This window comes from Cervus canadensis, chromosome 21, assembly GCF_019320065.1.
Source record: "Cervus canadensis isolate Bull #8, Minnesota chromosome 21, ASM1932006v1, whole genome shotgun sequence".
Classification (NCBI taxonomy): Eukaryota; Metazoa; Chordata; class Mammalia; order Artiodactyla; family Cervidae; genus Cervus; species Cervus canadensis.
The window spans coordinates 49,425,914-49,450,544 of NC_057406.1; the positions used below are offsets into that span (position 1 = coordinate 49,425,914).

Here is a 24,631-nt window from a genome sequence, read left to right on the forward strand (position 1 = left end):
ATTATTGACTTGACAGCTTTCTAATACTTAAAATCTTTTCTGATAAAGTAGGTGGTGATATTAGCAAATGCAATTTTTTGATACTGAATAATGAATGCAGTGTTTCAAAATTTGAATGATCCACATAATTCAGTGAAGCTATATTTTCCAAAAGACTAATGCAAGTTTAAAAATCATGCCTGGGTAAGATACATTCAAAATGAAAGGTAGGTCAATGGACTTTAATGTAACAGAATATGAAAAGTTCATAGAAGGTTTTAGATTCCACACTGTAGCTAACCCTTAAGAAATTACAATTCATGTTTTAGTACAGAATCAAAAAGGAATACCTACAATTGTCTGAAAAATTTTATTAAAATATTCTGTGTGAAGCCAAATTTTCTTCAAGTACTTCAAGCAAAACAACATATTACAATAGATTAAAAGTCAGACAATAAAGAGATTTGCCAAAACAGAAAATAATGCCATTCATATCACAAGTTTTTGTTAATGTAAATATGGTTGTTTTCATTAAAATGATATTTATGTTGTTAGTTTTCAAGTAAGTATATAAATATTTCAAAATTTATTGGTTTTAATTTCTAATATGGTTAATATGATAGATACAACCTACATAAACAAAAGCTTTGTGGGACCTTCCTTTGATTGTTTTTAAGAGTGTAATGGGATACAGAGACCAAAAAGTTTGAGCATCACTGCTCTAGGGCAAAGAATATTGGAAAGTGGCTTGAGCATCTAGATCTGGACCATGTTGAGCCACAGACTTATGGTGTGACTGCCTGAAACCTTTTGGGAGGTTAGGGGATGGATGGATGGAAAGAAGTGTGAAGAATGCACATTTTCTTAGTTGATTCTGGAGACAGACTATGAAAGCTGAGTTCTGTTTCTTTCATTTATTGACTGTGTGGCTTCAGGCAAGGGACTTGCTTTTCCTGAGCCTTAATTTCTTCATCTGCAAAATGGAGACAATAATAGGACTTACTACCTCAAGAACTTGTGAGAGCTGAATGAATCAAACCCTGTTATTTGCTTAACGAAATGCTTGCCACACAATAAGCTCTTGGTGTATGCTAGCTTTTATTATGGTGATGGTTGAGTGTGCTGTGGAACCTCACTGAGTCTCTGTTTCCTTAACTCTGAAGTTAGGGAGTTAGAGGATCCCTCAAGTTCTCTTCCAACTGGAACATTCAGTATCACCACTACTACCACCATCATCATCTCCTGAGTTTATTGAGCACTTACTATTCTCAGCCAGTATGCTAAAGGCTTTATCTAGATGACCTTATTTAATCCTCACAACAATCCTGTGAACTAGATCTTGTGGAGCAGGCTGAGACCAGATCTACTGTCTGATCTAGAACTCAGAGATCTCTCTGACCCCACAGTCCGTGTGTCTAAGCAGAGCGTAGGTACTCAAGGCTGACTCCAGGTTCTGATCCTGGCTGTGTCACCTTGGGCAAATGACTTAAACCCCTGTTGGCTTTAGTTTCTTTATCATAAAATAAAAAGAATACCTTTGCCATAAATGTAGCTGTGAGGGTTAAGTTGGTCCCTTCATGAGAAGCATTTACGTTCCATACTGAGCCCTCAAATGACACTTCATCCCTGTGAGCCATGAGCCTCGACTTTCTTCTGCCTTTGATGGGTTTCTATCCACATGTCCTAATATCTTTGCAGTGTTTAATGAATATCAACATTCAGTGGATTAGGGCTGCATGTTACATACTTCACCATAGCCATAGAGGGAGAAAGCTACCATCAAGTTCTAACATAATTACATAAGCAACAAGTGCTAGGTACTAAAGCTTTTTATAATTTTTTAAATTATTAAAAAAAATCTTTTTTATTGGAGTACAGTTGCTTTACAATGTTGTGTTAGTTTCGGCTGGACAAAGCTATTTTATTATTTTCATGTTCTGGTAAGAAAAAATGGTTAGTCCTACCAGCTAATGTGGTGACTGTAGATCTTTTGTCAAATGTTCGTTGGAGAATATACTCACTGTTAGAAACCGAAAAATATACGTAAGGCCCTAAGAGAAACTTTAGTGTTTGCTTTCAGTTAGTTCAGTTCAGTCGCTCAGTTGTGTCCGTCTTTGTGACCCCATGGACTGCAGCACGCCAGGCCTCTCTGTCCATCACCAACTCCTAGAGTTTACTCAAACTCATGTCCATCAAGTTGGTGATGCCATCCAACCATCTCATCCTCTGTCGTCCCCTTCTCCTCCTGCCTTCAATCTTTCCCAGCATCAGGGTCTTTTCAAATGAGTCAGCTCTTTGCATCAGGTGGCCAAAGTATTGGATTTTCAGCTTCAGCATCAGTCCTTCCAATGAACACCGAGGACTGATCTCCTTTAGGATGGACTGGTTGGATCTCCTGGCAGTCCAAGGGACTCTCAGGAGTTTTCTCCAACACCACAGTTCAAAAGCATCAATTCTTCGGTGCTCAGTTTTCTTTATAGTCCAGCTCTCACATAATAAAAATAGGAAGTTGCAGAAAATCAAAGAGGTCAAGAGTAAATTTTGTTGAGTCAAACTGTTAAAACATCTCTTCTTGAAGGTAACATTTGGAACCAAAGTTACCATATATAATCTATTAGTGGCCCATCTAAGATTTTACTGCAGAGACATAAGCATAGGGAAATCCTGATGAGTATGTGCCAGGTACGCTTATGTAAGGGTGCTTCCAGTGTATGGTACTAACTACAAAATTATGCTCTTCTATTCTATCTCAGAGCCTCCAAAGATTCGCATCCCAAGGCACCTGAAGCAAACCTATATCCGCAGAGTTGGAGAAGCCATCAATCTGGTTATTCCTTTCCAGGTAATAATTCAGGGTAGTTCACTTTCTCTTTACAGTGCTGGGGTGTTTAAGGAGTAAAAGGAGATACTTCAGCATTTACGTTATTCATGATTCAAGATTTCCTCAGAGGAAAAGCAGGAAATGATAGACCAGATTGGGAGAATGACTAAACAATCTCCTGCTTTAGAAGTACAGAAATCTATAAAACTGTGATAGATTTTCCAAATGAGACCTCATCTTGTCCGAAGCTCAGTGACTATAGTGGGCCAGAGAGCAAATACCGAGGAGACACCAAAACAAGAAATGCTTAAAGATCTTTCTGGTTCTATCCATCTGTAAAAACGATCTTCCTTTTAAGTGAAGTTCTTGCTGTAACATGCAGGAAAACACCATGTGCTTCCTTCCCACAGTTACCCCAAACCACACTCAAATTACCCAGGTTCCAATGAGAGATAACTGAAGTTTGAAATTTTGATGTCACTAACTGAAGTATATGAATATTGTTAAATCATTGCTCCTGAAGAAGAATCTGTTGTTTATAAGTTTAACTAGGTTTTGCATACAGTAATCATTTTTGCACTCTCTCTCTCTCTCACACACACACACACACACACACTGCACCATTATCTCCTTACTCGTTTGATTCCTTTTATGCCTTAGACAATGCTGTTCAATAGAACTTTCTGTGATGATAGACATATTCTGTAAATGCAATGTCCAGTATGGTAGCCAGTAGCCAGATGAGGCTATTAACTTAAAAAGAGCAGCTAGGAACTAGGGTGATGGGGGAATTTTTAATTTTCTTTAATTTTCTTTAGCTTTAGGTTAAATGGTCACATTTAGCTTGTGGCTCTTATATCAGGCAGCCTTAGAACTAAAATTTAGGTCTCTGCACACATTTGAACACACACATACACCCACAGCTGTTTCAAACTCAGGCTCCCATGAAAATTAACCTAAAGGGACAGCCAGTTCAGGCCATTCTCACTGCACTTGGGGCCCAGCCGTAGAAGAAGTTATCTTCTAAATACACAGAACGTGAAGTCAGAACGGAAGTCAAGGAGGAAGTGAGCGTAAACATGGCGGAGGAGGAAGGAGACGGCTTGGCAAGACTCCTCCCACTTCTCTCCTCCCACAGCCTTAAGTAAAACTAGGAGTTGGCCAAGGCAGGCACCCAAGACCCTGCTCTGCACCGGGGCTGAATTACCCCTCAGTCTCCACATCATGTTGAGAACTGGGCCTAATCCCACTTCTGGATCTTGTAGGGGGAGGCAGTGTATTCAGCTTCTGTCACTGGGTTTTGGGGAGGAAAGAGCGTGAGAACAGGGACCTCGTGAGACTAGTCCCTGGAGAGGGATGGTGAGACTAGTATGTCATGTTTGTATATTTACGTCGCCTCTAGAGTTCTGAAACCTCATGTGAGCCCCATGTGAGAGGCAGGAATGGCAGATTTCCTTACCTACCTTGAGAAAGGAAGGAACTGATATTCAGAGAAGTTAAGTGATTTGCCCAAAGTCATCCAGCAAGAAAATAGTAGTGCCATGAACGGTGTCTATGTCTCCAGACACTAAATTCAGTGCTTTTTTCACTTCATGCTTTCTCAGAGAACTCAATCCACCGCCCCCCCACCCCCGCAGTAGTTATTAATAAATTGCAGTTTAAGGAAATGAGACCTGGAACTATTTTCCCATCTTTAACAATATTGTTAAACTTCCTACTAGTACATCTGGGCACCCTGTCCATTTTCTCAAGGCCTGTGGGCAGGGGTTTGATATGTGTCTCTCACATTCCTTAACAGAACCTATCAACAAGCCACATTAGGATCCCTTGGGAAGGCCGTGCCTTACCAGACACTTGGTTCTTGTGGGGGTGAGCCTGGAGGCTCAGGAATCCCACGAAGTTCCTTTGTAATGTAAACTGGAACTCACATCCTCGAATGACATTATAATTACTCAAAGTCTGCTCTTAAAGAATAGTTTCAGCTGTTATCAGAGAGAGAATTACAGACAAATCTAAAATCAACACAGCACAGTGGAGTAATAATCATTAACATGGAGATGATCAACGAAACACTTACGCAATGCGCGGAAGCTTAAAACTTCAGTCTTGGTAACCACAATGTGAGATAGGTCCTACTCTCATCCCATTTTACGGATTAGGAAACTGAAGCAGAGAGTTTAAGTAACTTGCCCAAAGTCACACAGCTATCAAATAGTGGAGTCAGGATCCAAATACAGATTCTAGGGCCTCGGGGCCTATGTTCTGAACCATTAGGCTGGGATGTACAGGATTTGGAGCTGAAGAGACCTGGCTGGAAGACCAGGTTCCAGCATTTACCTGCAAGGCCTTGTACAAGTCATTTGATACCTTTATCCAAAAATAAATGAATGAAGATAATGATACTTACTGTGAAATGAAGATTAAAGGAAGCTATAAATATCATGTACCTAACAGTGCCTTGCATACCCAATGCAATGGATGGGCAATAATGAATCTTACGATACTGCTGTAACTGCCCACCACCAGACAGTTTTCCAATCTTGCCAAGGATGGGGTAAGCCACTGACCATTTTTTTAATGCTGAAAAAATCTGGAGACAATCTGATCCCCTTCCACCTCTACTTTTTGTCTTCTTTTTTAAGGGAAAACCAAGACCAGAATTAATTTGGACAAAGGATGGTGCACCTATCGATAAGAATCAGATCAACATTCGCAACTCTGAGACTGATACAATCATATTTATCAGAAAAGCAGAGAGGAGCCATTCTGGGAAATATGATCTGCAGGTCAAAGTGGAAAAATTTGTGGAAACTGCGTCCATCGATATCCGGGTTATTGGTAGGTTTGGAGGAAGAAACTAGAATATTCTATGCGGTATGGAGACAAATTGTCCTTGTCAATAAGGAAAGAGTCAGAATTTCTGTTAGGCTGGCTCTGCAAAAAATTCCTGTTTTTAGAATTAAGAAAAAAGATAAATTAGTGAAATTGGTTAGCTTGTTAGAGTAACTTTTCACTGATTAAAAGGACTAATCATGAGAAACTTGGGGCATATATATTAAATAAAATTAATGTTTGTACTTCCTTTGTGGAAATCCTCTGTACTGTTTACAGTCTAGGTCTCTCTTACTCCATTTCCCAACTCTTTGATGATAAAACTATTTGTTGAATTCTTGCATTAAGAAAAGTTTGTAGATTTTGGATATAGTTTAACATGCTTCTTACTTCATTTAAAATTGGCTAATAGTAAAGTTAAGGTAGATGCAGTTTCGATCCCTTGGTCGTGAAGATCCCCTGGAGGAGGACATGGCAACCCACTCCAATATTCTTTCCTGGAGAATCTCATGTACAGAGGAGCCTGATGGGCTGTAGTCCATAGGGTCACAAGGAGCCAGCCACGACTGAAGTGATTTAGCACAAAGTTAATGGAGAATGAAGGATTTTTATTAAATGTAAGAAAGGTGTACCTAAACAGAGTTAAACAATTAAAGACTGAACTGTGGTTGGTCATGTTAGTTATTTAGTTAGTTATGCTAGTTAGATATTTACCTGTCCAGATAAGGTTAGTTCTTACTTCTTTCCACAGTCAGGGTGATAGAGAGAGGATTTCTTATAAGTAGACTCTTCTTGCTTGAACGGTTCTATAATTTTTGCAGTGTCAAGAAATAAATCTAAGAGCAGAGTTAGGAGAATCCTTGTCTCCAATCATTTTTATTAGTACAGTTTAGCAAATATGCTAGAACAACAGGTTCTCTAACCAAAGGAGCAACTTCCTATGGCAAGCCTTCCCTTAGGTGAAAGGTCATGTCCTTTAAACTAAAGATTCTTTTCCCACTAACTATAATTGTCTTGATTTTTGTTAAGTAGAAGAGAGAATGGAGGACGCTGTGTGTGCCCTCGGGTCTGGCCTGGCTCCATTTTAATGGAAGCTCTTGTCGTTGGATCTGGAAGAGGCTTACCCTCTGAAACATGGGGAACGACTTTTTTATTTTTCCGACTTTGACATGTGGTTACTTCACCAGGTAGTTAAAAGTGCTTGGCACGTCACTCACACATTCAGAGGGTACAATAAATAGTAACAATGATTATCCTACTTACTTTTTTTAGCCCCAAATTTATGTTTCTGCCATGGCCATAAAAATCTAGCAATGCCATTTACTCTTGGGGAGCAAGTGTTTGAAAAGTCAGCGCCAGTTCTGAAGACGAAGCAGATGAGTGCAGGTGGGAGGTTGAACTTAGAGAAGCCGGCTGTCTGTGGACAAGTGGGTGAAAACAGGTCAGAGACTCTGCTTGTAGAGGCTTGCCATTGGTAATTGTGGAAAGAGAGCAGGGATTATCACTGTGGTTTCCTTCCTGGAGCCCATGAAGACTGCTTGTTAAATGTTGATTAAAAGAGAAAAACATGACCAGAAAACACTCTGATATTTACTCTTTTCAGTATGACATTTCATATAGAAATAACCATAGGGAATATGGGAAGGATGTTCAGTTCACTGGTGGCTCAATGTTAAGAATCCCCCTGCAATGCAGGAGATACAGTTTCGACCCCTGGGTTAGGAAGATCCCCTGGAGAAGGCAGTGGTAAATACTTGCTCCAGTATGCTGGCCTGGGATGTTCCATGGACAGAGGCTACAGTCCATTGAGTTACAAAAGAGTTGGACATGACTTAGCAACTAAAAACAAACAGAAATAACTATGATTGCATTTTAATACCTGAAGAATATTTCAGGACAGAAAGGATCATGCTTGTACTGCAGAGGACAACAGATGTGAAATTTCCCTGAAAAAAATTAAGAAATTATATCTTTAAAAAGACATAATATTATTGTCTTTCCTTGCACTTCTGTGCAAGGGTTTTTTTTTTTTTTTTTTTAATGGGGCCTCAAAGAAAAAAGAAAGCTTAGTTTTCTTAACTTTGGGCCTTTCTGAGCGTTACTGCCACTTACTGAAAGGTCAGAGGTTACAGAAATTCATGATGCAGTGAAGAAAGACTACTTCCTCATGAATGCATTTTACTTCCATAAAATGGAAACACTTGATAAATACCAATGACTCTTGAAGGGAGAGATGGCAGAGGAAGCATGTTTTCCTCACTCCCATTAAAGATGCCTTTTTAGTACAGCAGGAAACCCCTCTCACAGGCTGTGGGGTTTGGGCCTCTCACCAAAAGCTGGAGTCCCACAGCCCAGGTAGACTCAAAGATTTCAAGTCCAGTGTCAGCTTACCATTCATTAGGCAGAGTAGCCTGTGATTCATCGCCAGTCATCGGCCCCCGGAGGATGTTTAATGAGGTTTGAAGTTTCATTTAAGTTTTCTTTACAAAACCTTTTTCTTTCCATGAAGATGGAAGTCAAGCATTTGCAGATAAGCTAAGCTGGACTGCATTGCACTTCTCTGGAGAAGAAGAATGCAGAAGAATTGTGGGTGGAAATATGGGTAGGAAGTTCAGTTCAGTTGCTCAGTCGTGTCCGACTCTTTGTGACCCCATGGACTGCAGCACGCCAGGCTTCCCTGTCCATCACCAGCTCCTGGAGCTTGCTCAAACTCACGTCCATCAAGTCAGTGATGCCATCCAGCCATCTCATCCTCTATCATCCCCTTCTCCTCCTGCCTTCCATCTTTCCCAGCATCAGAGTCTTTTCCAATGAATAAGTTCTTTATATCAGGTGGCCAGAGTATTGGAGTTTCAGCTTCAGCATCAGTCCTTTCAGTGAAGATTCAGGACTGATTTCCTTTTGGGTTGACTGGTTTGATCTCCTTGCTGTCCAAGGGACTCTCAAGACTCTTCTCCAACACCACAGTTCAAAAGCATCCATTCTTTGGCGGTCAGCTTTCTTTATAGTCCAACTCTCACATCCATACGTGACTGCTGGAAAAAACATAGCTTTGACTAGATGGACCTTTGTTGGCAAAGTCATGTCTCTGCTTTTTAATATGCTGTCTAGGTTGGTCATAGCTTTTCTTCCAAGGAACAAGTGTCTTTTAATTTCATGACTGCAGTCACCATCTGCAGTGATTTTGGAGCCCAGAAAAATAAAGTCTGTCACTGTTTCCATTGTTTCCACATCTATTTGCCATGAAGTGATGGGACCAGATGCCATGATCTCAGTTTTCTGAATGTTGCGTTTTAAGCCAACTTTTTCACTCTCCTCTTTCACTTTCATCAAGAGGCTTTTTAGTTCTTCTTTGCTTTCTGCCGTAAGTGTGGTGTCATCTGAATATCTGGGGTTATTGATGTTTCTCCCGGCAATCTTGATTCCTGCTTGTGCTTCATCCAGCCCGGAATTTCGCATGATGTAATCTGCATGTAAGTTAAATAAGCAGGGTGACAATATACAGCCTTGATGTACTCCTTTCCCAATTTGGAACCAGTCTGTTGTTCCATGTCCAGTTCTAACTGTTGCTTCTTGACCTGCATACAGATTTCTCAGGAGGCAGATCAGGTGAACTGGTATTCCCGTCTCTTGAAGAATTTCCCACAGTTTGTTGTGATCTACACAGTCAAAGGCTTTGGCATAGTCAATAAAGCAGAAATAGATGTTTTTCTGGAACTCTCTTGCTTTTTCAATGATCCAACAGATGTTGGCAATTTGATCTCTGGTTCCTCTGCCTTTCTAAATCCAGCTTGAACATTTGGAAGTTCACAGTTCACGTACTGTTGAAGCCTGGCTTGGAGAATTTTGAGCATTACTTTGCTAGCGTATGAGATGAGTGCAATTGTGTGGTAGTTTGAGCATTCTTTGGCATTGCCCTTCTTTGGGATTGGAATGAAAACTGACCTTTTCCAGTCCTGTGGCCACTGCTGAGTTTTCCAAATTTGCTGGCATATTGAGTGCAGCACTTTCACAGCATCATCTCTTAGGATTTGAAATAGCTCAGCTGGAATTCCATCACCTCCACTAGCTTTGTTCATAGTGATGCTTTCTAAGGTCCACTTGACTTCACATTCCAGGATGTCTGGCTATAGGTGAGTGATCACACCATCATGGTTATCTGGGCCATCAAGATCTTTTTTGTATAGTTCTTCTGTGTATTCTTGCCACCTCTTCTTAATATCTTCTGCTTCTGTTAGGTCCCTACCATTTCTGCCCTTTATTGAGCCCATCTTTGTATGAAATGCTCCATTGGTATCTCTAATTTTCTCAAAGAGATCTCTAGTCTTTCCCATTCTATTGTTTTCTTCTATTTCTCTGCACTGATCACTGAGGAAGGCTTTCTTATCTGTCCTTGCTATTCTTTGGGATGGGAAGGAAAGAACATTTTAAATACCCTCCTACAACAAGGTCTAGATTAGGGGGAAAGTGACCTCACAGTGACACCGTGAATTTATCCTACAGACCGTCCAGGTCCACCCCAACTTGTGAAGATCGACGATGTCTGGGGAGAGAACGTTGCTCTATCATGGACCCCACCACGGGATAATGGAAACACTGCCATTACAGGGTACACGATCCAGAAGGCTGATAAGAAGAGCATGGTAAGCTCTGGCTTTCTCTGGTTCAGCAGCAGCAAAGTCATAGTTCAGCAGAAGTTAGGGGGAGGCATGAAGTCCTCTTTGGTGAGGACTCATGAAGGTCATGGAAAAGTGACATGACACAGTGGGAAGGCCTTAGGAGCCATGGAGAGTTGGACTTGAGTTTCCACCTAAGACCACATATACATGGACAGTCACTTGGCCTCTTTGATTTCCACTTCCCTCAAATGTAACATAAGGACAGTGAAGTTTACCTTGCTTGTTTACCAAGAGGCTAAGACAATAGAATGCTCAATAGAATTCACTAAAGTTGTTCATTCAGCAAATATTTACTCACTCTGAATTCTGGCTCAAATTTGCACCCATGTAACTTCTTACTCTTTGTAAAATAATTGTTGGATACCATAGACTGATGTCTCAAAAAAAAAAAAAAAAAAAGATACCAGTTAGAAAAGAAAGATTCTAAAAGGAACAGCATATGCAAAGGTCCTGATGAAGAAAAGAGCTTAGAGTATTCAAGAAGCAAATCAACTGGAATATGAATTATTATTACCTATGCTTTATAAATGAGGATATTAAGGCACAAAAGGTTAAATGAATTGCTGGAAATCACTAGATTTTAAATGTTAAAACCTAGGTCTTAACATTTGATCCACTACACCCACTATTACCCTGCCTGTAAGTCAGTAAATGAATAAATGAATGTCTTAGACAGAATGTCATGGAGCCACTATCCATTCTCATAGGAAGAGTAGAACATCATACTGAATGAATTTGACAGGAAGTCTTTAGGCATTTATACTAGTAGATCTCAGTAAGAGCTTAGGTTATAAGGTTACACTGGATTAACAGAAGGGGAGAGGGATGAAAAGAGCAGCCTAAGTAACAGGAATGGATTTCAAGTCTTTCCTTTTCATAAACTATTTCTAGCCTGTCTTTCCCCATACTCCTGGGTGGGTGCTACATGGCATTTAAAGAAACATCTTTCAGCCAAACCCAGACAGCTTGAGAGCTAGGTCAATGGGTGACTTTGCAAGGAAAGTATTGAATATGTTGGGTTTCCTTAGCAAAAAGGGCTCGTCCCTGGACCTTTGTCTGGATACTGGTAGTGAATCCAGGGGTACCGCATTTCCCCAGGTGCCCCACCCCTACCACACTGCCCAGCATTTGTCTTCTTAGATATCTAGGCAAGTCCAGGTGAGCCAGGATTTTGCTGCTGCTTCACGTGCCTTAGCTCTGCCTGCTGACAGGGGAGGAACCCCAACACCGCACCATTGTGTTTCTGGTGCATTTCAGCAGACCTACAGACCTGAAAACGCTCACTGTGCCCAGCGCACTTCCCAAAAGCTCACCACACCACTGTCTCATTGTGTCTACAGATGCCGTTTTCCACTTAAGTTCCTATAGTCCTCTATACCTTCCATAAACATTGTTTTCATGATGTATGCCAGCACATTCATGTATTTATTCATTTCCTATTTGTTAAGCGCTCTTCTAGCTGCTGGGTCAAAAACAAATAGACAGCTCTTGCTCTTGGAGCACTCATAGTATAAGCAAGAAGAAAGGCATAAACCAAATGTTAAAAAAATATATAATAAATATTGGAATAAAGGTGTGCATAAAGTGCTTTGGAAGTTAAGGAGGACATAACTACAATTGCCGGGTGTCTTTAAAATAGAGATCAGAGAACCTTGCAAGAAAAATCCTTTGCCTTTAAGAGTTTTTTGGTCAGGAAATGTATTTTCTCAATTAGTGGTACTAAATATATGTAGTACAATGTGGTTTTCTACTAGTGGCAAGATAAACTTTGAAGCTACTTTATTTCTTGACATGGTGAAGGAAAAATTTATAATAAAGAATAACGTAACTTTAACTCACTCAATCATTCAAGTATTCAGTTTTGTGCATGCTACCCACTCTATACCAGGTGCTGTGATAAGGCACTGGAGATGCAAGGGGTGAGAAGAAAAGTACATTTTTACCATCACTATATATCCATTGCAATGGGGAAGGTAGTGAAAAAGCAAGTAAAATAGTAAGTACATGATATATTTAAGGTAACAAGTGCTGTGAAGAAAACTAAGCCAGGTCAAGGTGAAAAACTATGACCAAAGTGGAGTGGTGGGAGGGTAAACAGGGAGGAGGTAATAATTAATAACTGAACAAAGAGTTGAAAGAACCTATGATAATGGTATTAGACAAATTGATTGGGTGATGTTAACTTTTCTCTCGTGATTTAGCATCAGTATGACTCTGGTGCTTGGGAAGGGAGCTTTATCATGGAACATATACCAGCATTAATGTCCCAGGAAGGGAGGCATTTATCTGGATTTTCAAAAAAGACACTCTTTACTTCCAGGCAATACATGCTTTTCTTTAAATATTTAAAGCAGATGTACAATGTGTGTTTAATAGGCCACAAAACAGGCTGTTCTAGTTAGTATAAACTTTAAGTTAAACCACATATAAGCCAGAATGACATCCCCACAACTCATTATGTGAAAATTTCTTGCATCATCATCTCAGGTAAATGAATCTAATGTGTAAATGAATATTAAATTACATAATCAGATATAAATCAGTTATAAAGTATTAAACTAAATATATATTTCTGTTACCCTCAATATAAAAATTAGTGCTTTTTTTTCCTTTTAGTTAATGAAACATCCCTGTTATTTATTCTGATTAACAGTTGAAATAGCTGTGTATTTTGAAGTGATTTTCCTTGAATTATCTTTGTTTGTTTTTAGGAGTGGTTCACTGTTATTGAGCATTATCACCGAACCAATGCCACCATTACTGAACTGGTCATTGGAAACGAGTATTACTTCCGGGTCTTTGCTGAAAACATGTGTGGCCTCAGTGAAGATGCAACAATGACAAAAGAGAGTGCCGTGATTGCCAAGGATGGTGAGTTGGGAGTGGGCTGGACATCTGATGAGACAGAGAAGACAGAAAGAAAAAGAGATGTGGCAAAATGAATAAGAAATCATAAACATGCATTCAAAACTGTGGTAAGAATGTCCAACTAAAATTTTAATCTTACAAGTAAAATATCTTAAGGAAAACTGTATTATGATTATATTTTTTAACATACATAATTTCATTCATTCCAACATCTGGACAGTGAGTCTCTCAATGACTAACATCACAGGGATAGGAAAAAGTCGCCATTTACTTCTAGAGCTTGGGTTATTCTATTCCTGGACACCTTCGAGGATGCTACTTATGAGAGCCATTTTGTAATGAAAGAAGTTGGATTCCACCCCCGTCATTTCGTTTCCTCATAAATCAAGTCCTTCCAGCCCTTCCTCATTATATTCAGGTTAAAACACATTGTCGAGCAAGACACCCAGACACTGTATTCTTCCCAATATTTATTTTGGTTCCAGATGGCTCTCTGGCTTTCTGGCCCATGTGATGTTGGTTGTAATTGGTACCTTTCCAGATGAATGCCCTGTGGCCTTTGTTCACGTTTTTACGTGTTTTTCTAAGCTCAGAGGGGCTTCCCAGGTCGCACAGCGGTAAAAGAATCCGATCGCCAATGCGCGAGATGCAGGAGACCCAGGTTTGATCCCTGGTGGGGAAGATCCCCTGGAGAAGAAAGTGGCAACCCACACCTGTATTCTTTTTGTTTTATTATTATTAAAACATCTAATTAGCAAAAAAATATTACAATAGCAAAGAAAAACCCACTCCAGCATTCTTGCCTGAAAAATTTCATGGGCAGGGGAGCCTGGTGGGCTACAGTTCTTGGGATCGCAGAGAGTCAGACATAATTGAGTGACTGAGATTGTGAGCATACACTAAACTGAAGGAAATTTTTATCATAGTCAAATATGCCAAGAATAATATTTTTATTTTTAACTTGCTTATTTTTAAGGCAAAATCTACAAAAATCCAGTGTATGAAGACTTCGATTTCTCAGAGGCACCTATGTTTACTCAGCCATTGGTCAACACCTATGCTGTAGCTGGTTACAATGCTACCCTGAACTGCAGTGTGAGAGGAAATCCTAAGGTACCACTTTTTTCTTTAATCACATTAATTAAATTTAAGAATTAACTCCAAACTCCATCTTTTATATTTGCTATGTTATAATTGTAAGTATTGGGTTTGTCAAAAAGTTTATTCAGGTTTTTCCATGACATCTTATGGCAAAACCCAAACGAACATTTTGGCCAACCCTACAATAATGTTAACTGACTTTCCAACTGCTCAATGTGTGTGCGTGTGTGTGTTTTTTCTGGGATAGAGAGATGGGACATGTAGGGTAATGATGTTGGTGGGCAATAAAGGACACTATTTAAATGTATAAAAATGTTCCTTTACTACTTAAGGAATATTTTCTAAGGGAAAAGCAAACCACTTATTTTTAAAAGAACTGAAAGGTAAGGAGATGGAAGTAATATTGTGTCATCTGAAAAATTAGGTGGTGATACTGATTTATCAAGTTTCCTGTAATAGTGTAAAGCAAATGATGATACTGTAATGCCAGGCAGAATACAAAATGTACAGTGATAAAGGTACAGAGCATCAGCAAGGAGAAATGGCATCTGACTGAACAGGTTACCTGTTGTTGGCATTTGAAAAGAACAACACATTAATGAATGTTGCCTACAGAGCTGTCTATCCCTGGGTGGCGCTGACAAAAAGTGCCCTAGAGTTTGGAAACATTGCAAACGGTGATGTTTTTCCAGCATATACCAAGAGCAGAAATAGAGAAGTCAAAGGGAGAAGCCAGACTGAGGATGCAAAGAAGATGCTAAATCTATATTTAATTGGAGGTGATGTTGGTACATGCAAGTGGGAGTGGCCAGGAGGAGAGAACATCATCACCGGAGCTTGGGAGAAAGGCGAGGGGGGTGACTCTTGGTTTGGGTGCCCCAAGCATGGATTGCAGCATCCCCACCCCTTGGAGCTGAAACTCTAGAAAGGAATATCAGAAGAAAGAGAGAAGTGAAATGTCAAGGACCAAGATGTGAGCCTCAGGGAATATGCCCATTTCAAAGGTGGAAGGAGGAAAAGGACGGTGAGGACACTGGGAAGCGCTATCTTTTGGGTCTGAGCAAGACAAAATCATTTAAGAGATACAGGCAAGAGTGTGTGTTTACAGGAAGGAAGAGAAGACAGTGTGAGAATGGAAAGGAGAGTTAGTGTTGGTGTAGCAGAATGGAGTGGCCTTCCCAGGTGAATGGATCATTATTGATCTGGGATTATCTGATTGGAGCAGGTCCATCCATTGCCACCAGATGATGAAAACAGATGTCAGAAGAGAGATTAAATAGTGAGGAGGGTTAAACAGCCTGTAAAAAATTAGAAAAGTATACCGGGGAAAATGTAAAGAAAATTGACCGGTGATGACACTTTACAGGGATTCTTTGAAAAACATTGAGCGACATACATGCTCCTGGATGAGTCAATCTCATAGACATGTAGATGGAATTTAAATGTAATTGAATCTATTTGGGAAGATCGCCCCAGGGTTGTCCTCTAGACAAATCTGGCTGTTTCTTAGAAACTGCTCATTTGCTTCCTGGCCAAGCATTAAGTAGAATTTAATTTGAAGAGAATCAGTGCCTAAATTGATGTGGATTCTTCTTAGATGTAGTGTTTTCTTTCTAAGCCACATTTTAACATTCTGTCACTGGCTTGGATGGTCTATTACCCCAGGCCTAGTACAGATATGTTTTGACCTAATTTGCTTCCATCTTCAGCCCAAAATTACCTGGATGAAGAACAAAGTTGCTATTATAGATGATCCAAGATACAGGATGTTCAGCAACCAAGGGGTCTGTACTCTGGAGATTCGCAAGCCCAGCCCCTATGACGGGGGCACTTACTGCTGCAAAGCAGTCAATGACCTTGGGACAGTGGAGATCGAATGCAAACTGGAGGTGAAAGGTAGGACATCCCAGACCTTGTGTAGACCTAAATGAAAGAAAATCATTTAATTGCTAATCCAAATTGCATGCTAGCATTTTGGGGCTAGGCTAGGAAGAGGGGGATAAGATCTGGGTAGAGGACATTTTTACATTCTGCATTCACCTTATTTGTGATGGCTACTTGATTTTTTAAGTAGACTTATTTTCATCTCTTGCAACTCTTGTTATCTAAAGGACTATTAATTTCAGTGAATTGTGTTATGTGCACAGCATGGTAACAACGACTCAAGTCAAGGGTATTACTTTTGTGATGTAGTCCATCTTAGATAAATGTAAAAACTCACTGATAAAATCGCAATTAAGGAATTGACACTATTTATTACTATATCTTTGTGAAACTTTCTATATTGTAAATTTGCTAATTTAGTATTTAATATTACAAATGTGCATGCTCTGTCGCTTCAGTTGTGTCCGACTCTTTAAGATCCCATGGACTGTAGCCCACCAGGTTCCTCTGTCCATGGGATTCTCTAGGCAAGAATACTGGAGTGGGTTGCCATTTCCTTCTCCAAATGTAGAATTCAGCATACACATAACCCACTTCTTTTAAAATCTCACTAGAGAATTTCCATTTGGAGGTATACATTTCATTTATACTAGTTTTCAGAAGTGTTGCAACTAATGTAAGCCAAGGAAGGACATAAAAATTGATGTCGTAGAAAAGTCTCAGTGGAATTGTCATCTTAATCAATTTTCATGTTAATTGAGGAGAAGTTTTATGCTGAAATTTTTTCTTGACAATCAGTACCTATTTGGGGACACCATGAAGACTCCTACACCTGTTAGAGTCACTGTTAGGAGTTAATGGGTGACATGATGCTTATGTCTTTTCTTTCGTTCTTGTATTATATTGCCGCTTTATAACAACCAAAGCCTTTACTTTTCCTCCATCTTTATAATGGAAAAATTATAATCTAAAAGTCAGATATGACTTTATAAGAATCTATTTTAGAAAAAATGATAGTAAATGTTTAAGGTATTTATGTAAATAATAGCAACAACAATGAAAGAGTTTTTTAATTCCTAAATCTAGTGTAAATATAGTGGAAAAACTTCTTGAAACATTTTTTCCTTCTCTAACTTTAAAAAAATCAGTGTTCTTTCTCTTATGATTTTTGTCCATCCTCAGGTAATATAGGAGAGTAGATGCACAACTGATAGAAATTAAAAATATTTTTTTTCCTCTCAAACGTAAAGCATATAATATTCTTAGAAAATTTTAACCCTTTCTATTGAGATAGTGGATACAAATTTATATGTTGTTCTTTTAGCTATTTATTAGCTTTAAATGCAAATGAAGGTCACAATGCAAACACATCTGATTTCTAAACTCCTAATTAGATCCAAGGTATTGTTGCTACTTACATTCCAACACCCAAAAAGTAAGAACTCAAAAATCAAAAACCCAAGACTATATTTGCATGCTCTGAAAATAGCTGAATGTTGCTAATGATATAAAATGGTGGTTTCATAAATGGTTCAACATTTGGGGTCCTCCATAAGTGAATAATTTTATGCATCTATAAATGCTATATTTTATGGTAATTGTATAATAAATTGTAACATAAATAATGTAATCTAGTATACAAATTCATAATAAGCTATCAACTGTGATATATTGGTAAAAGCTTTTGGTCCTAAAAGTAAAGCCAAGATTGTTTGTCATCAGATTTGTTATCTGATAATACGTGACTTGAATCAAATTAAGCTGTGAAAAAAAAAAAAGGTAAGAATGTCAACTGAGAATAAATAAATACTGGTGCAAATATTCTAATTCTGCAGTGATATATCAAGGAGTAAATTCCCCTGGACAACCAGTCTTCCTGGAGGGGCAGCAACAGGTTTTACAAGTTCATATCCCACTGGATATTTCTTCCTTCTGTTCCATTCCTCTTACATGAAATCGCACTTTGCATGTAAAGCTTGTCTTTCTCTTTTGCTTTTAATTATATTTCTTAGCAGCTCATGGCATACAGTGGTTATGCCATGAACAAGGAAGGCCAAATTATTCAAGGATATTAGGTAATCTAGGAATATGTTTTGTCAGAAAACCAAGTACCATACCACAGGTTCCCAGAAATAAAGCCCAAAAGCCACATTAGATGATGTCCTCATTTTAGATATAAGAGTACCAGAATTCAGGAACCAATGATGTTTCTTTAATACTTTCATTTTCAAGTGCAGAGAGGTATGTTCTTCCTTTAAGATAGCATCCACTGTAGGTTTGTTAGATTCATGTTGAAGCTCAGAAAATTGAACATTTTTCTGTTACTCGGCTGTAGAAAAAGTGTTCTGTGTATTTGTGATGGGGAGAGGACACAAATAAAAAATGTTTGGAATATTAGGATCCAATATTTACAAACTTCCATATTTAAGATTGTCCAATGAAAACTTGTAGATACTAGTAGAGTATCTGTAATCCATCTATCTGTTGAACATTTTGTATATTTTCATGGGGCCAAGATTATTTCATATATTCATGAACTTAGAAAAGAAAATTCTAGACCCTGTTACTTAATATATTAAGTGGTAAATGGGTTCTGCTGTTTCTATATAGATTGAGCCCCATTTGGAAGAGTGAATTACGGAGTTCTTCAGTGCTAGATGAGCAACCTGATGTAAACTCTAATGACGTAGACCCATGCCTGAGTTTACAATGTTAGCTTTCTGAATTCCTAGTGATGTCAGCTTTCAGAAGAGGAAAGAATTAGGATTCTTTCTTTAAAGTTTGGTAGATTGCACATATAGTCACTTTCTAGCCCGTTTTTTTTTTTTTTTTTAAAGCCTTCTGTTTATTTAGAGCAGTCATATTGGGTTGGCCAACAAGTTTGTTCAGATTTTTCCCTAAGCTGTTATGGAAAAACCCAATGAACTTTTTGGCCAAACCAATATATAGTCAGTTCAGAATACAGTGTTATAGTTTAATTTTTAAATCCACTTGATAATTTTGCCTTTTAGAATTTCAACATATATATATGTACACTAATGCTTTGTCTATTGTCCCTGTTTTTCTTTTGTTGAAAAACACAATATATATATGTTGTAGGGGTTTTTTTTTTTTTTAGCTAATGGTTTGGAAGCTGTTCCTATAATTATTCACATTACAGTCAAACTGGCTTTGCCACCTGTTCAGGCAAAGTGGTTGTGCCTATTAATAAATGTTTTACTTATTAATGATCCTTTTGAAGTGACTGGATCCCTGCCCTTCATTCCATGCGCTTCTATTTTCCTATACTTTTCACCTGACTAAGGATTAATGAAATCACCTCATCATAATCGTGACCATAATTTCCTCCAACAAGTACTCAACTTTGGTTTTAGCACTTTATTAATGCTTACAACATCTCTCTCTCTTTCTCTCTCTTTTCCTTAGTTGTAGCACAGTAAGGATTTTTGAATGTATATTATCATCTAAGGTAAGCTTTCATATGGTTTTGGCATATGAAGCTTATGACTGTCATAAGCCATACAAAGCCTGTGGAGTATGGCATGATTTTCATTATGTAATCCAATGAAAATAGACTCTTTAAAATCTCTAACATTGTAGTTGTAATGTGTATTTCAGTATCTTGACATTAACGGCTAGTACTTATTCATCACAACAATCTTCTGTTGACATGAAGCAAGTTGTTGAATGCAGTAGAGCATGAATTAAAGCATTTAATGTAGATGAAAATGAGTGATACCCAAGCATTCTGAATGCTTTGCATCAAGGAATGGACATGTACATAAGTGGCATCATTTCTACCAATATGTGACTTGATTTTTTTTAAAAAAAGGAGAATGATTTTCCCAAATTTGCATTAAAGGAGTTTTAAGAATGTTCAAATGGCATGCTGTTTTTGTCTGGACTTGAATTTATTAGCAAGTAGTAAAACACTTTTCTAAAGGACCATGAATTTTTGTGGTTTCATGGGGTCTCTCATGAAAGGTACTTTTAGTTCTAAAATGCAATTCAGAACCATGGAGGGTAAGTATAAAATATTAAGAGGTGTTTCTCTCACCTTCAGAGGTACTGGACAGACTTTACTATTTTACTAATTTTTTAATTTTTATTTTATTATTTTACAGATTTTACTCTTGGACAGATTTTACTATATTTCCAATTTTTGCACTTTTGACAGTGTGTAAATAGCCAAAGTTAAAAGAGTAGTCCCTTTTTTCTTCTCCCATGTGCTTGAATGGGAACTCTTTGTGCTTAATTAAAAAGAACATTAACAAACTGGAAAAGGTTCTTCCTACTGACTCATAACACGATTTGCATTTATTCTGCCATTCAGGCAGAACACTGAAATCATTCTATAGAGGAATCTCAAAACCTTGCAGAGGGCAATAAATATTCTCCAACTAGTTGGGAATTTAAAACAAGAACAAATAATAGTAGGAAACAAAAAACTGCTATGCGTCTGCAGGGAACTTGCTTTTCCTTCTCAATGCGGAGTGTTTTAGATTCTAAATGTACTAAACCCAAGAGAAGATTTCCAAGTAGGGACTGAATGAATCTTTTTAACTAACTGAAGCATAATTAGTCACATTTGCAGGCAGCTAGTGAAGAGGTCTTGTTTCAGGGATTTTTCACGTGTAGACAGTTTTGACTTTGCTTTTTCCTTCTTATCCTTTCTAGGTGGCCTTTCCTTCTGCAGGCTCCTCTTGCAAGGTGTGCCTCCTAACATAATTGATTCATATTTGCGAGACTTGCACTCAAGCAGCCCTGAGGAATACTAAGGGCCTGGGCACTGCCTCTCTGCACGCCACTGCTTTGAAATCGGGTTGCAATGAGAAAGCATTTCTGTTTTTCCACCAGGCTCCCAAGTGTGGTCGTTTTTTTTCCTCCTGATGCTGAAGAAAAAAAAATGTTTGCACGGATTGCTTAATTAAAAATTGCAAACAAAATCTCATTTGAAGTTAGCATTTTGGTCATTGTTGTCTTTGCTTGATCACTGTACTTTCCAAAAAACGAAAGCTATAGAATAAGCAGAAACAGTTATTTTAGCTTAACATAATAGACTCTGAAAGCTTTTTTTTCCCTTAGAGTAAAAACAAAAATATATATATATATATATACAATAAACAGCAATGTATTCTTAAAACCCATCTTTCTCTGGATCTAAGAAATTTTTCTAAGCAAAGAAGAATTGTTTATTTCCCACAACCCTACTTAACTCCAGTGGATCTGTACCCTTTTTCCCCATTTAAATTCACTACGAGATATTCTTGAAGTCTTTCAGACAAGTTTTCTCAACAGAAGGGGAAAATGTATTCAATAAGTGGTACAATAAATCTGAACCATTTATGATGAAATGATACAGTATTCGTTTATGTGTTTGGGGTTGCATGATCAGACAGGCCTAAAGACACAGGCTAGGACTCAGGATGCTACCAAACTCAGGCCTGACCCAAGTCATGTCTCTGGCATAGCATCCTGGCCAAATCCACCAGAGTTCCTGCCAAAATACCTCATCACAGTGTTGGAGAGCTGTTGCAGACTACAGAGCAGTTACAGATTTAGAGTTTGCTAATGGCATCTGTTCAAATTGATGAAAGCCTTTTCCAAATTCTAGATGCCAAGAAACACTTGTATTATAAACAATGTCCTTCACTTTCCTGATAGTGCAGAGAAAGTTTCACTTCGGGGAGTGGGGTAGAGGGGGAGTAAGCTACCACATCATTACTGTTTTCTATATACAGTATCTCCTCATGTTAAGAGTACTTATACACTGCAAAGTTCCCATAAGGAAGAAAATGTCCATTTTGAAATTGCAAAGAATAGAGTATCAGCAGCTGTCATTGCTAGTAACTTTCCTATAAGTTTGTTTAAATTTCCATTAAATTTGTTTAAATTCCATTAAATAAGTTTGTTTAAATTTCCATTAAAGGAAAATGATATACCACAGGAATTTATGAAAAATTCTTTTGGGAAATGAAACATTCATTAAAATTTTTTAAAGAATTACACTATTGACTCACTTTATTTTTATTTTTCTATTTACTCACTTTGAAAGAAAGCTTGATGAATGTTTTCATCTAGATTAATGAAGAAATAGGAAAAAAAACCCTACTAGTTCCAAGAAACGTTGGAATAAGGCAATATATCCTTAATCATTCACTTTCAGTTTTGTTTTAATTTTATTGGAGTATAGTGATTTACAATGTTGTATTAGTTTCAGGTGTATAGCAAAGTGATTCAGTTATATATATATACACATATTTATTCTTTTTCAGATTCTTTTCTCATATATATTACCACAGAATAAAGAGTAAAATTCCCTGTGCTATGTAGTAGGTCCTTGCTGATTATCCTTCTTATATATATAGGGTGTGTATGTTAATCCCAAACCCCTGATTGATCCCTCCCCACACCCTCCTGATAGTTCCCTCTTGATAATCATAAGTTTGGTTTTGATATCTGTAAGTCTATATCTGTTTTGTAAATAGTTCATTTGTATCATTTTTAAAAATTAGATTCCACATGCAAGTCATACCATATGATATTTGTCTTATTTACTTAACTTGGTATGATAATTACTAGGCCCATCCATGTTGCTGCAAATAGCATTATTTTATCCCTTTTTTGTGGCTGAGTAATATTCCATTGCATGTATATACCGCCACTTCTTTATGCATTTCTCTGTTTATGGACATTTAGTTTCCTTCTATGTCTTGGCTCTTGCAAATAATGCTGCAATGAACATTAGGGGGCATGCTCAGATATGTACCCAGGAGTGGGATTGCTGGATCATATGATAGTTCTATTTTCAGTTTTTTAAGGAACCTCCTTACTGTTCTCCATAGTGGTTGGACCAATTTACATTCCTACCAACAGTGTAAGAGGGTTCCTTTTTCTCCACACCCTCCCCAGCATTTATGGCTTGTGGACTTTTTCATGATGGTTATTCTAACTGGTTTAAGACAATACCTTCTTACAGTTTTGATTTGCATTTATTTCTCTGATAATTAGTGATGTTGAGCATCCTATTATGTGCTTGTTAGCCATTTGTATGTCTTCTTTGGAGAAATGTCTATTTAGACCTTCTGCCCATTTTTCATTGGGTTATTTGTTTGTTGATATTGAGATGCATGAGCTGTTTGAATATTTTGGAGATGAATCCCTTGTCGGTCACTTCATTTGCAAGTATTTCCCCCCATTCTGTGGGTTGGCTTTCATTTGGTTTATGGTTTCCTTTACTATGCTGAAGCTTTTAAGTTTAAGTAGGGCCCATTTGTTTTTGTTTTTAACTTCATTAAAATGAAATTTTAATTTTAATGTAAATTCATTACTCTAGGAGGTGGGTCAAAGAAGATATTGCTGCTATTTATGTCAACAATGTGTTCTGCCTGTGGTGCCCAGTCTTATATTTAGGTCTTTGATCCATTTTGAGTTTATTTTTGTGTATGGTGTTAGAAAATGTACTAATTTCATTCTTGTACATATAGCTTTCTAGTTTTCCCAGCACTGCTCATTGAAGAGACTGTCTTTTCTGCATTGTATAGTCTTGCCTCCTTTGTCATAGATTAATTGACCATAAGTGCATGAGCTTATTTCTGGGCTTTCTATTCTGTTCCACTGATCTATATTTCTGTATTTGTGTCAGTACTATACTGCTTAACCACTCATATTTAAATTGACACCTGAAACATTCTCATTAGCTCAGTGAATGAGTTTTTGAATGTCTGATGTGTGCATGGCACTGTTTTGGACTCAGCTAGGAATTCAGTGAGAAATAAGCCACTTCTTGCCTTCAAGAAATTTATAACGTACAAGACAGGTAATCAAAGGGAAGCACATAAACAGGGAAGACTGTAGGTGTAAGAGAATACTATAAGGATTCAGAAGTCAAATAATGTATTTAGGTAATTGTTATTATCAATGTATATATCACATTAGGATGGCATGCAGGACATGCCACAGGATTTTATTTTTCTAAATCAAATATGACTCTAATCTCCCCACTAGCCAGAGAGATTGAGAAGATCTCTTTGTCTTCCTTCTGGGTCTGGGTGAACTGACTCTTTCTCGGTGCCTAGAAGATGGAGAGAAGGAAAGGCCTCTGGTCTTCAGGTTACACTGGTGATGGCAGAGATGCCCATGGTCCAAGCCAGTATAGTCCAGCCAAGGACAAGTGACACGGAAACTTCCTGACAAGTGTGGGCCTCAGTCTTTTGACCTCCAAGGCCAGAGCTTGGCTATTTACCTGATATATATATATATATATATACACACACACTATTTACTATTTACACACACTATTTATAGCTATTTACCTGCTATACACACACACACACACACACACACACACACACACACACACACACACACACACACACACACACACACACACACACACATATTTTGGCCACACCATCTGCTTGCGGAACCTTAGTTTCCTGACCAGGGACAGAACCCAGGCCTCTGG

At 38.1% G+C, this 24,631-nt stretch overlaps 1 protein-coding gene across 25 annotated transcripts in view; it reads left to right on the forward strand.

The window, feature by feature from the left end:
* MYBPC1 (myosin binding protein C1) overlaps window positions 1-21,263 on the forward strand; it is a 94,282-nt gene extending 73,019 nt beyond the window's left edge. For 22 of the 25 annotated variants that reach the window (XM_043439997.1, XM_043440000.1, XM_043440005.1 and 19 more), the window contains 7 exons: window positions 2,733-2,821; window positions 5,443-5,638; window positions 10,136-10,275; window positions 13,023-13,182; window positions 14,156-14,292; window positions 15,990-16,176; window positions 20,842-21,263. In XM_043439997.1, coding sequence (XP_043295932.1) covers window positions 2,733-2,821; window positions 5,443-5,638; window positions 10,136-10,275; window positions 13,023-13,182; window positions 14,156-14,292; window positions 15,990-16,176; window positions 20,842-20,942 — 1,010 coding nt within the window. In that variant the 3' untranslated portion in view covers window positions 20,943-21,263. Of the gene's footprint in view, window positions 1-2,732; window positions 2,822-5,442; window positions 5,639-10,135; window positions 10,276-13,022; window positions 13,183-14,155; window positions 14,293-15,989; window positions 16,177-17,999; window positions 18,068-19,590; window positions 19,634-20,841 lie in introns of all 25 variants that reach the window. The other 3 variants (XM_043439999.1, XM_043440001.1, XM_043440012.1) reach the window with 3 other exon arrangements.
* The last annotated feature ends 3,368 nt before the right edge of the window (window positions 21,264-24,631 follow it).